The sequence below is a fragment of the Erythranthe guttata genome, chromosome 10 (assembly GCF_056151865.1).
Source record: "Erythranthe guttata isolate IM_541 chromosome 10, IM_541, whole genome shotgun sequence".
Lineage (NCBI taxonomy): Eukaryota > Viridiplantae > Streptophyta > Magnoliopsida > Lamiales > Phrymaceae > Erythranthe > Erythranthe guttata.
Window position 1 is genome coordinate 7,370,493 of NC_142542.1, and position 11,899 is coordinate 7,382,391.

Sequence of the window (11,899 nt, forward strand, 5' to 3'; positions counted from 1 at the left end):
GTCAGAAGATGAAGATGTAGCTCTTACGAAAGCCTACATTGCGGTCTCAGAGGATCCAATTCACGGGACTAACCAAACTGAAGGAGGTCTGTGGAAGAAGGTTATGTCTACTATAAAACAAATTCTTGATGAGGAGGGGATTGCGTATAATATTAGAACAAAAGATGTCGTACTTAGTCAGTGGAGAAAACAAATTTCTAAGTATTTGAACCACTGGTATTCGGCAACTAAAGAAGCATCAAGTGTTTGCGGTAGCGGAGGAGACCTGGTCGATGAGGTAAATGTTATGATAATAGTATTTTGTATTATTTATATATTTACATGAAGTATATTAATTTTTAATTTGTATTTTTGTAGTATACTCTGGCATTGAGTATCTATCGAAGAAATGCTTAAAAATCTTTCAACTTGCAACGTTGTTGTGAAGTTGGTAAGGATTGGGTGATGCTAAATGCGCAAGAAGATATGGTGGATGAAATTGAAACGGAGTTATTTCTTTCGCAGTCCACATTTCCTTCATCTCAACGAATGAATTCCCCACCAAGTTATTCTCCACCACCGTATGTTTTACGGGATGAGCTACCACCAGTGGATACACATACTGACCAACGTAGTAAGAGACCTATCGGATCGAAAAAAACCCGTAAATGCAAAGAAAAGGCGTCGCCCAGTTCTAATGCAGAATCTAATTATAATAATCAAGTAGAAATAATAGAGGCCGGACGAAAGCTTAGGGCATGATCAAAACATTGCAATCCAAAATGCAATTAGAACACAGAGTTATGGCAATGGATACAAGTGATTGCACTCCAGGTACAAAAGCATATTGGAAGTCGAAAAGAATAGAGATACAAAAGAGACAAATCGCAAAAGACTTATTTGAAAGTTCTTCGGCCCATTTAGACCACGACGGATTTAATCCATTTGATTGATCTCCCTTGTTTGATTTATATGGGTATTCTTTTCCTTGTGTCGGCCCACAAGGTTTTTGACGAGGCCCATTCGTTATTTCATAAATATAAATTGAACAACAACTTTTTGGCCAAAAAAAGAAAAAAAAAAAAGAAAAACAATTTAACCAAAAACAATTCCTTGTTCAATTAATTATTATTTTTTGTTTGTAGTATTCGTTATTATCCTAGTTGTTTTCGGATTCTTGTTTAATTATTCGGTTTTATCCTTGTTGTTTTTCAAATGTTGTATTAGTGGTTATTATTCTTGTTTTTTTTTTCAATTATTGAATTAGTTAAAAATCATTTCTTTACTTTTATTTGAATATTGTATTATTATAATTAAATTATTATTATTATTATTATTATTATTATTATTATTATTATTATTATTATTATTATTATTATTATTATTATTATTATTATTATTATTATTATTATTATTATTATTATTATTATTATTATTATTATTATTATTATTATTATTATTATTATTATTATTATTATTATTATTATTATTATTATTATTATTATTATTATTATTATTATTATTATCATCATTATTATTATTATTATTATCATCATTATTATTTTTATTATTAATTATTATTAGTAATAATAATTATTATTCATTATTAGTTATTATTATTATTATTATTATTATTATTATTATTATTATTATTATTATTATTATTATTATTATTATTATTATTATTATTATTATTATTATTATTATTATTATTATTATTATTATTATTATTATTATTGTTGTTGTTGTTGTTGTAGTTGTTATTATTATTATTTTTTTATTATTATACTGGTGAGAGTGAGAATTGGAAAAAAAGTAATATAAGACCGAACGGTTGGAAACGATGTAGGTAGATGGAAGGGGAGGGGGATGGGGAGGGGAGGGGGAGGGGAGGGGAAAACCCCTCTCTTCATTGGAGATGCTCGGCATCTCCTATGTGTTGGGGGAGGGGGTGGGGTGGGGGAGGGGCTGATATGTTTAATGAGTAGGGGTGGGGGCTAGGGTGAGGCTGGGGTGGGGGGTTGGGGTGGCTGGGGGTGTCATTTGAGCCCAGGGAGAAGCCCTGGCCTCTCACTCTCCGGTGCCTCACGTGTGTTTCACGTATGAGACTTTTGTTCTACTTATTTATTTATTTATTTATTTTTCTTCCACATTAGTATTTTCTTTTTTATTTTTTTTTCTTTTGTTTCTTTGTATATTTTCTTTCTTTATTTTAATTCTTTTTTTTCCTTTTTTTTCTTTCTTTTTTCTTTATTTATTTTCATTTTATTATTAATTTCTTTTATTTTACTTTAGTTTTCTCGTCTTTTTCTCTAATTCGACCTTTTTAATTTAAAATAGTAATTTTATTGTAAGTATTCTATTAATTATATTAACATTACGTGTTATTATATTACAAAGCATAGTTAAAAAATGAAAATATAATAAATAACTTAATAATAGCACAGTATAATTTAAAAAATCAAATACTCAAATTTATAGGTAAACACTTAAATAAAACTTACATAAATTTATAATTAAACACTTAAGTATACTTATTACATATTTTGACCATGTGTTGTCCACACATGAGCAATTAAGTCGCGCCTAATCTTTCGATTTGCTTCTACCGATCTTATTGAATGACGACGAATCATATAATCATCCAGGGATAGGTTTCTTGTTCTTGGATTCAAATCCAATTCTTCATGTATATCATAACTGGCAGCACGAGCCCTACGAGACGTGGCGGGATTATTGTCTTCCTCATCTGACTCATTATCAGCGTATCCATCACGTTCGTCCTCTAAAATCATATTGTGAAGTATGATACATGTCATCATAATATTATTTAGGTCCGTCGGATTCCATCCCCTCCCGGGCTGCTTCCCTATTGCAAAACGTGCTTGCAGAATTCCAAAAGCTCGTTCGACATCCTTGCGATATGCTTCTTGTTTTTTTGAAAAAAAATGTTCTTAATACGTCCTTGGTTGCTTAATGGATTGGACTAACGTACCCCATTTAGGATATATACCATCTGCAAGATAATAAGTCATATAGTGATTATTACCATTTACCTGATAGTGAACTCTTGGAGACTTTCCACTAGTGAGGTCATCAAATAAAGGTGAACGACCAAGGATAGTGAGATCGTTTTGGGCACTGGGCACACCAAAAAAGGCATGCCATATCCAAGTGTCAGCTGAAGCCACTGCTTCAAGAATAATCGTGGGTTTATGTTTTCTTCCGGTAAAGCTCCCTTGCCAAGATGTTGGACAGTATTTCCAGGTCCAGTGCATACAATCCAACGAGCCGATCATTCCAGGGAATCCACGTCGTTCCGCTCTATCAAGAAGTCTTGCAAGATCTGCTTTCGTTGGAGCACGAAGGTACTCCTTTTCGTACAATTGCAAAATTGTTATGCAAAATTTGCGCAAGGTCTCGGTCACTATGGTCTCTCCCATTGCAAAAATTTCGTCAATCGCATCAGCGGAGTACGCATAAGCCAACATGCGCATAGCAACTGTGACCTTATGGATGGGTGAAAATCCAAGTTTACACTTTCTATCAAGTTTTTGTTAAAAGAATGTATTTGAGCGCTCACATGCCTCAACCAAACGTAAAAATAGTGGTCGATTCATCCGAAATCGGCGTCGAAAGTCACCTGCATCATAAATAAGGTTTGGAAAAAAGTAGTCAGCCATAACTTGGTCGTGCTTACATTTTCGATTGCGAACCTTATATTTGCGTGTTGAAACTGAACCACCTCGTACAATCTCAGCAGGATCTGGAGCAAAGTATTGATGAGCAATTGCGTTCTGCATATTAAATTCGTTTTCTGATTCATTTTGTTCTTCATCCATCTGCTTATGAAATGCATAAAAAATAGAACTAGAACCAGAACCAGAACCATAATTCATAATTATAATATGTATTTTGTTGTTGAAACTATTTCTCTGTAATGAAGTTTAGTTTCACTACACTGAAACTTAAATAAAACATTCTGATAAATTATAAAATCCTTACGCAATTTGAATTACCAATCATGACATGACACCTAATTATATCAATAATACATATAAGTTAAAAGGCATATAAGTTAAAAAAAAAAAATGACACGACCTTCAGATGCATTGAATTGCACATGACATTCATTTATATTCATGCAGAGACTCACATGCATGATTTTTAACCTATTCTCTCCAATTATTTCATTTTAATAATAAAATAAACAATCCTGCATAGACTCACATGCAATTTTTTGCATGATTTGGTAGTCAATTATTTCCGATAAAGGTAGAGTTATTGTATATTTTATGGGGTTGAAGAGTGCATCCATTTAGATACTATATATACGGCATGTCCTTTACTTCATCATATATCATCCCCATACTTAAGCATTTAAAAAAATCATATATATAAATATAAATATATATATACATATATATATATATATATATATATATATATATATATATATATATATATATATATATATATGAGCTAATTGCACATAACCCCCTGTGTAATTTCGAATTGCCGAAAAAGTCCTTGTGTTAAAAATATTAGCATGGACCCCCTATGTTATGTTTTACGAAGCACACCGCCCCTTACGTCAAAATTGATGGTTGACTTGTATGTAATGACTAAACTACCCCTAGTACGTTCTTAGTAATTTTCAGTTTTAAACAAAAAAAAAACGAAAAAAAATCAAACAAAACAGAGCAAACCAGCTTCTCTCCCCTTCATTGCCCGTCTAGGAAAAGGAGAAGAATGGTTGGTGACAATGGTGGGTGGGGGTTCTTTTTTTGTGTTTTTTTTTCTTTTCATATCCGAAGAAAAAAGTGCTGCAAGCAATTTTCGGTGCACGGAAATTGTGGATTCCGAAGCTAAAGTAGCGGTGGTGGCATTGAAAGGCAGCGGTGGTGGCATTGAAAGGCAGCGGTGGCGGCATGGTGGAATCGGAGAGTCGGCTTCGAGTTTGGCGGAGTAATTGTGGAGTGACGCAAATGATTCTCCGAGTTTGACATTATTCGTCTTCTTCTTCCTCAAGGTACGAATTAAGTTTTCATAAATTGAAAGAAAATGCTATGGAAATTGGAAGAAAGTTCTTTGAAGGGTTTTTGTATTTTTTTTTGTTTGGGCAGGGATGTGCCGAAAAAGTTTGAGGCGCCGTTTTTCTTCCCTTTTGTTTTCATGGATTTGGAATAGAAATGAACTTCATGTTCAGATATGGGTTTGGTTGATGGTTTTTGCTGGAAAAAATCATGGTGAAAAATTGGAGAGGTGCTCTTGAATGTTGAAGAAGATGGCTTAATTGAAAATATAAAGGACTCAATTGAAAATCTTAAAAACTTCATTTTGGTACTTATAAAATTTCTGGTTGCATTTTGGTATTTGGTATCGAAAAAAAAACCCCACTCTCATCCATGGCGAGTGAAGTGCACGGTGAGCTCTCTAGGGCCTTATTGCCTTTGACTATTTTTTATAGGGGGGTATTTGCTAATTGTTTTAACACAAGGTGTTTTTCAGCAATTAGAGATTACACAGGGGTGGTTTTTGCAAAAAACCATATATATATATATATATATATATATATATATATATATATATATATATATATATATATATATATATATATATATATATATATATATATATATATTTCTTCTGTAACAATGGCACCCACGAGTTGGTCACAAGATGAAGATATAGCTCTCACCAAAGCATTTTACACGGCAACGGAGGATCCAATTCACGGTGCAAGTCAAACTGAAGGTGGCCTATGGAAGAATGTCATATCTTCTATGAAACAAATGCTCGATACCGAGAGAAAACCATATACTAATAGAACAAGAGATTCGGTACAAAGTCGATGGAAAAAACAATTTTTTCCACAATTGAACAAATGGAACTCGGCAATCAAGGAAGCGGCAAGGCATTGCTCTAGTGGTAGTAATCTTGTAGATGAGGTACATTGTATTATAATATTTTTTTATAATTCATAATTATTATGTACAATATTTTATGCCTTTTGAATTATATTTGTAGTATACGATGGCAACGAATATTTATCGCACTAATACTGGAAAGTCTTTCGGAATGAGCCATTGCTGGGAAGTTTGTAAAGATTGGGTTATTTTTTCACCAAATTCAGATGAACCGATTACATTTCCAACACAATCGGCGAGTCCATCATCTCACTCTACGGACTTCTCACCAAGTTATATTCCACAACCATATGTTCTGTCTGATGAGTTACTTGAAAGTACGAGTACTCCAACTAGTGGGAGACCGACTGGAACAAAAAAAAGCCGTAGAGGTAAAGGAAAGGCTTTGCCTAGTATTAACGAAGAGTATATGGCCCACTTACAAGAATCTGCAACAATCCAACAAGTAGCCGAGGACGGACGAATGAAGAGACATGCTGACATGGTTGCAAATCAAAATTGGGAAAAAGAACATACAATTATGACAATGGATACCTCTACACTCACTCCGGGTACTAAAGAATTTTGGAGCGGCAAAAGAAAATAAATAAAAGAAAAACAACTTTCGAGGAACTTATTTGGAGATTCGTATAATCCATTTGATTAGATCGATTTATTATTATTATTATTATTATTATTATTATTATTATTATTATTATTATTATTATTATTATTATTATTATTATTATTATTATTATTATTATTATTATTATTATTATTATTATTATTATTATTATTATTATTATTATTATTATTATTATTATTATTATTATTATTATTTGTATTATTATTATTATTAATATAATTATTTCTTGTATGTTTGTATTAATTAATGTCGGATAACATGTAACAATTAAGTATTTCTATTGTGGGAGTAGTTGTTGTATTATTTGATGTTCAATTTGAAAAAAATTGTAATGTTACGTGGAACAATTTAAGTATTTCTTTTGTCGTTGTCGTCATAATTTCTAAATAGCATTCTACAACTTAAATATATAGCACTTGGATAAATTATAAAATCCTTACGCAATCTCAACTACCAATCATTACATGACACATATTATAAAATATACATAACACATACATAATTCAATTATAATGTTGAAGAGTTCATCCATTTATTTATTATATAAACGGCATGTACGTACATCATATATCACACACACAATCTCTCTCTCTCTCTCTCTCTCTCTCTCTCTCTCTCTCTCTCTCTCTCTCTCTCTCTCTCTCTCTCTCTCTCTCTCTCTCTCTAATTATATATATATATATATATATATATATATATATATATATATATATATATATATATATTTATATATATATATACTATAAGAATGGCACTCAATAATTGGTTGCAAGATAAAGATGTAGCTCTCACCAAAGCATTTTATGCAGCAATGGAGAACCCCATGAACGATGCAAGTCAAACTGAAGTTGATCTATGGACGAATGTCATATCTTCCATGAAAGAAATGCTCGATACCGAGATAAACCCATATGTTACTAGACCAAGAGATTATGTACAAAGTCGGTGGAAAGAACTAATATTTCCTCAATTGAACAAATGGAACTCGGCACTCAAGGAAGCGGCAAGGCATTGCGCTAGTGGTATGAATCTTGTGGATGAGGTACATAATATTATAAGATTTTTTGTTACTTAATAATTATTATGTGCAATATTTTATTTTCTTCAATTGTGTTGTATTTGTAGTATACGCTGGCAATGAATATCTATCTCAATAACACTGGAAAGCCTTTCGGGATGAGTCATTGCTGGGAAGTTTGTAAAAATTGGGATATTTTTTCACCAAATCCTGAAGGTGTGCCAAAAACAACGCTTGTATAAATTTTTTCTATGTACCGGGTACTCTTTTCCTTGTTTTTAGCCAACAAGATTTTTTAATGAGGCCCCTTTGTAATTTTCAATAATGTAATAAAAAAAATTGGCCCAAAAATTAAGAAAAAATTATTATTATTATTATTATTATTATTATTATTATTATTATTATTATTATTATTATTATTATTATTATTATTATTATTATTATTATTATTATTATTATTATTATTATTATTATTATTATTATTATTATATGGTGAGAGTGGTGTTGGAAAAAAATAGAAGAAATAGATTGATCGGCTGGACGAAAAATGTGTTGGGGTCGGGGTCAGGGGAGCCCCGGGGGAGCCGCCCCCCATCGATAGGAGATGCCCTAAGACCATCTCCAATGGAGATGGGTATGGGTTGAAGTGAGGTAGTAAAATCATCTCCAATGGAGGTGGGTTAAGGGGGTGTGGGTTTGGGGTGGGTAGGGGTGGGGAGAGGGGGGAGGGACAAAACCCTTGAGCTGCCCCCTTCCAACTCACTTGCTGGAAGGGGGCGTGAATCACACGCCTCTTTCTTTCTTTTTCTTTTTCTTTTACTTTTTTTTTTTCTTTTTTATTTGTTATATAAGTTTGTATTTTTTTAGTTTTCTTTTCCTTTTTTTCTTTTCTCTTCTTTACTTGTTAATTTTATATTTTTCTTATTTTCATTTTCTTTTGTATTTATTTTTTATATTATATTATTATTTTATTTTATTTCAATTATGTAGTTACATAATTAATAATTTAATATCACATAATTTCAATAAAATCAAACACTTAATTTATAAATAAAGACTTTTAATATTTTTCTCTCATTTCTTTTTTGTTTATTTTATTATTTCCTTTTGAATTATATTTTTATTCGTAATTTTATTATTATTTTATTTTTTTTCTTTATTTGGTTTTATTTTATTTTATTTTTTAATATATATGTTTTATAATTGTAACAAATTAGAAAAAACAACAAATACGCTTATTTTACTTTTTATTATAAATTTGAAATATCAACATAATTTTAATAAAATTAAACACTTAATTCGTAAATAAAAACTTAAGTAAAATTATTACATATTTCCATTGTGTCTTGCCCACACATGAGCTATTAAATCACGCTGAAGGTTACGATTTACTTCAACCGATCGCATTGTGTGACGACGTCTCATATAATCACTTATGGATATACCGCTTGTTCGTGGGTTTAAATCTAATTCCTCATTTCTATCATAACTGTTGGCACGAGCTCTGCGAGATGTGGCTGGGTTGTTGTCATCGTCATCTGACTCAGCATCAGCGTATTCATCTCGTTCGTCTTCCACAATCATATTGTGGAGTACGATACATGTCATCATAATATTTCTTAGGTCCTTCAGATTCCACCCTCATCCAGGCTGCTTCACTGTAGCAAATCGGGCTTGAAGAATTCCAAAAGCTCGTTCAACATCCTTGCGGTATGCTTCTTGAATTTTTTAGAACAACTGTTCTTGATGTGTTCTCGGCTGCTTAATGGATTGAATTAACGTACCCCATTTTGGGTATATGCCATCAGCAAGATAGTATGCCATGTAGTGATCTTTTTCATTTACCTGATAGTGAACTCTTGAGGAAATTCCTTGAACAAGGTTGTCGAACAAGGGTGAACGACCCAAGACAGTGATATCGTTTTATGAACCGGGTACGCCAAAGAAGGTACTCATCTTTATACAACCGCAATATTGTTTTGCAAAATTCGCGCAAGGTCTCGGTTGCGGTTGTCTCTGCCATATGGAAAGTTTCGTCAATTGAGTCAGCGGAGTATGCGTAAGCCAACATTCTCATAGCAACTGTAACCTTTTGGATTGATGAGAATCCTAATTTCTGGGCCCTATCAAGTTTTCTTTGAAAATATGGATTCGACCGCTCGCAATCCTCAACCAAACGTAATAGTAAATGACGTTTCATTCGGAACTGACGTCTGAAATCCTCTGCATCAAAAACAGGATTGTCAACGAAGTAATCATTCATGAGTTGTTCGTGTTTACCTTTTCGGTCGCGAGGTTTATATTTGTGTCCAGGAATAGAGCCACCGTGTAAAACCTCTTGATTAACGGCTGCTTCATAGTGTAGACGAGCAAGTGTATCTGCTTCGTTGTCTTCTTCAAGTATTTGCTCATTATACGCAAGCCAATCGAATTGATTAGAACTCGAACCATAATTCATTATTGAAATATTTTGCTCGTAAAATGATTAAATGGATATATTGATGATGAAATATTTTATTGATTGAAACACATTTAAATAGGGAAGACAAGATATTAAATAAAATTATATGTAGACGTAATATAGAGAACAAATCACCTGGTGACACCTCATATTAATTATTATGTCTTAATTGAGAGATGGTGTTGATAAAAATTATACAAACTTGATAGTGACTATACAAACTTTTTAATTCAAATTTTACTTTTTTCTTTTGCAGATTTTACTTTTGCAGACAACATCTATATGACTTAATTGAGAGATGGTGTTGACAATGACTATACAAACTTGATAGTGACTATACAAACTTTTGAATTCAAATTTTACTTTTTTCTTTTGCATATTTTACTTTTGCAGACAACATCTATATGACTTAATTGAGAGATGGTGTTGACAATGACTATACAAACTTGATAGTGACTATACAAACTTTTGAATTCAAATTTTACTTTTTTCTTTTGCAGATTTTACTTTTGCATTTTCGGATTTACCCTGACCTTTCATATTTTACTTGTGCCCTTTCAAATTTTACTTTTGCCCTTTCGAAATTACCCTGACCTTTCATATTTCACTTGTGTCTTTCAATTTTTACTTTGTCCTTTCAAATTTTTACATTGTCTTCTACACTTCTTTACACACAATGATATCTCTATATAATGAGAAGGGATATGTTAGACAATAATTCACACCTCCACATCTACACTTATTTAAGAAAGACATCTATTTTTTATATGGCTCCCACTAAAGGTTGGTCAGAAGATGAAGATGTAGCTCTTACGAAAGCCTACATTGCGGTCTCGGAGGATCCAATTCACGGGACTAACCAAACTGAAGGAGGTCTGTGGAAGAAGGTTATGTCTACCATGAAACAAATTCTTGATGAGGAGGGGATTGCGTATAATATTAGAACAAAAGATGCCGTACTTAGTCGGTGGAGAAAACAAATTTCTAAGTATTTGAACCACTGGTATTCGGCAACTAAAGAAGCATCACGTGTTTGCGGTAGCGGAGGAAACCTGGTCGATGAGGTAAATTTTATGATAATAGTATTTTGTATTATTTATATATTTGCATAAAGTATATTAATTTTTAATTTGTATTTGTCGTATACTCTGGCATTGAGTATCTATCGAAGAAATGCTAAAAAGACTTTCAACTTGCAACGTTGTTGGGAAGTTGGTAAGGATTGGGTGATGCTAAATGCTTAAGAAGATATGGTGGATGAAATTGAAACGGAGTTAGTTCATTCGCAGTCCACATTTCCTTCATCTCAACCAATGAATTCCCCACCAAGTTATTCTCCACAACCGTATGTTTTACGGGATGAGCTACCACCAGTGGATACACATACTGACCAACTTAGTAAGAGACCTATCGGATCAAAAAAAGCCCGTAAAGGCAAAGAAAAGGCGTCGCCTAGTTCTAATGCGGAATGTAATTATAATAATCAAGTAGAAATACTAGAGGCCGGACGAAAGCTTAGGGCATGATCAAAACATTGCAATCCAACAAATGCAAGAAGAACACAGAGTCATGGCAATGGATACAAGTAATTGCACTCCAGGTACAAAAGCATATTGGAAGTCGAAAAGAAAAGAGATACAAAGGAAACAAATCGCAAAAGACTTATTTGAAAGTTCTTCAGCCCATTTAGACGACGACGGATTTAATCCGTTTGATTGATCACCCTTGTTCGATTTATATGGGTACTCTTTTCCTTGTGTCGGCCCACAAGTTTTTGACGAGGCCCATTCGTTATTTCATAAATATAAATCGAATAACAACTTTTTGGCCAAAAAAATCCAAAAAAAAAAGAAAAACAAAAAAACCAAAAACAATTCCTTGTTCAA

At 32.4% G+C, this 11,899-nt stretch overlaps 1 protein-coding gene and 2 long non-coding RNA genes across 3 annotated transcripts; 2 read left to right on the top strand and 1 right to left on the bottom strand.

Annotated features, from left to right (window-relative positions):
* Nucleotides 1-2,431: 2,431 nt before the first annotated feature.
* On the bottom strand, nucleotides 2,432-3,942 carry LOC148767407 (uncharacterized). Its single transcript, XR_016033812.1, has 2 exons — nucleotides 3,725-3,942; nucleotides 2,432-3,622 (listed from the first exon to the last, which is right to left on the bottom strand). It is a non-coding gene; the product is annotated as an uncharacterized LOC148767407 (long non-coding RNA).
* A 522-nt stretch (nucleotides 3,943-4,464) lies between these two features.
* Nucleotides 4,465-5,187, top strand: LOC148767408 (uncharacterized). The gene is made up of 2 exons (XR_016033903.1): nucleotides 4,465-5,011; nucleotides 5,106-5,187. It is a non-coding gene; the product is annotated as an uncharacterized LOC148767408 (long non-coding RNA).
* A 2,093-nt stretch (nucleotides 5,188-7,280) lies between these two features.
* On the top strand, nucleotides 7,281-7,935 carry LOC148767409 (uncharacterized). The gene is made up of 2 exons (XM_088824387.1): nucleotides 7,281-7,576; nucleotides 7,660-7,935. Exons 1-2 carry the CDS (start codon nucleotides 7,283-7,285, stop codon nucleotides 7,792-7,794), a joined length of 429 nt encoding a protein of 142 aa, XP_088680513.1. The 5' UTR covers nucleotides 7,281-7,282; the 3' UTR covers nucleotides 7,795-7,935.
* Nucleotides 7,936-11,899: the final 3,964 nt, after the last annotated feature.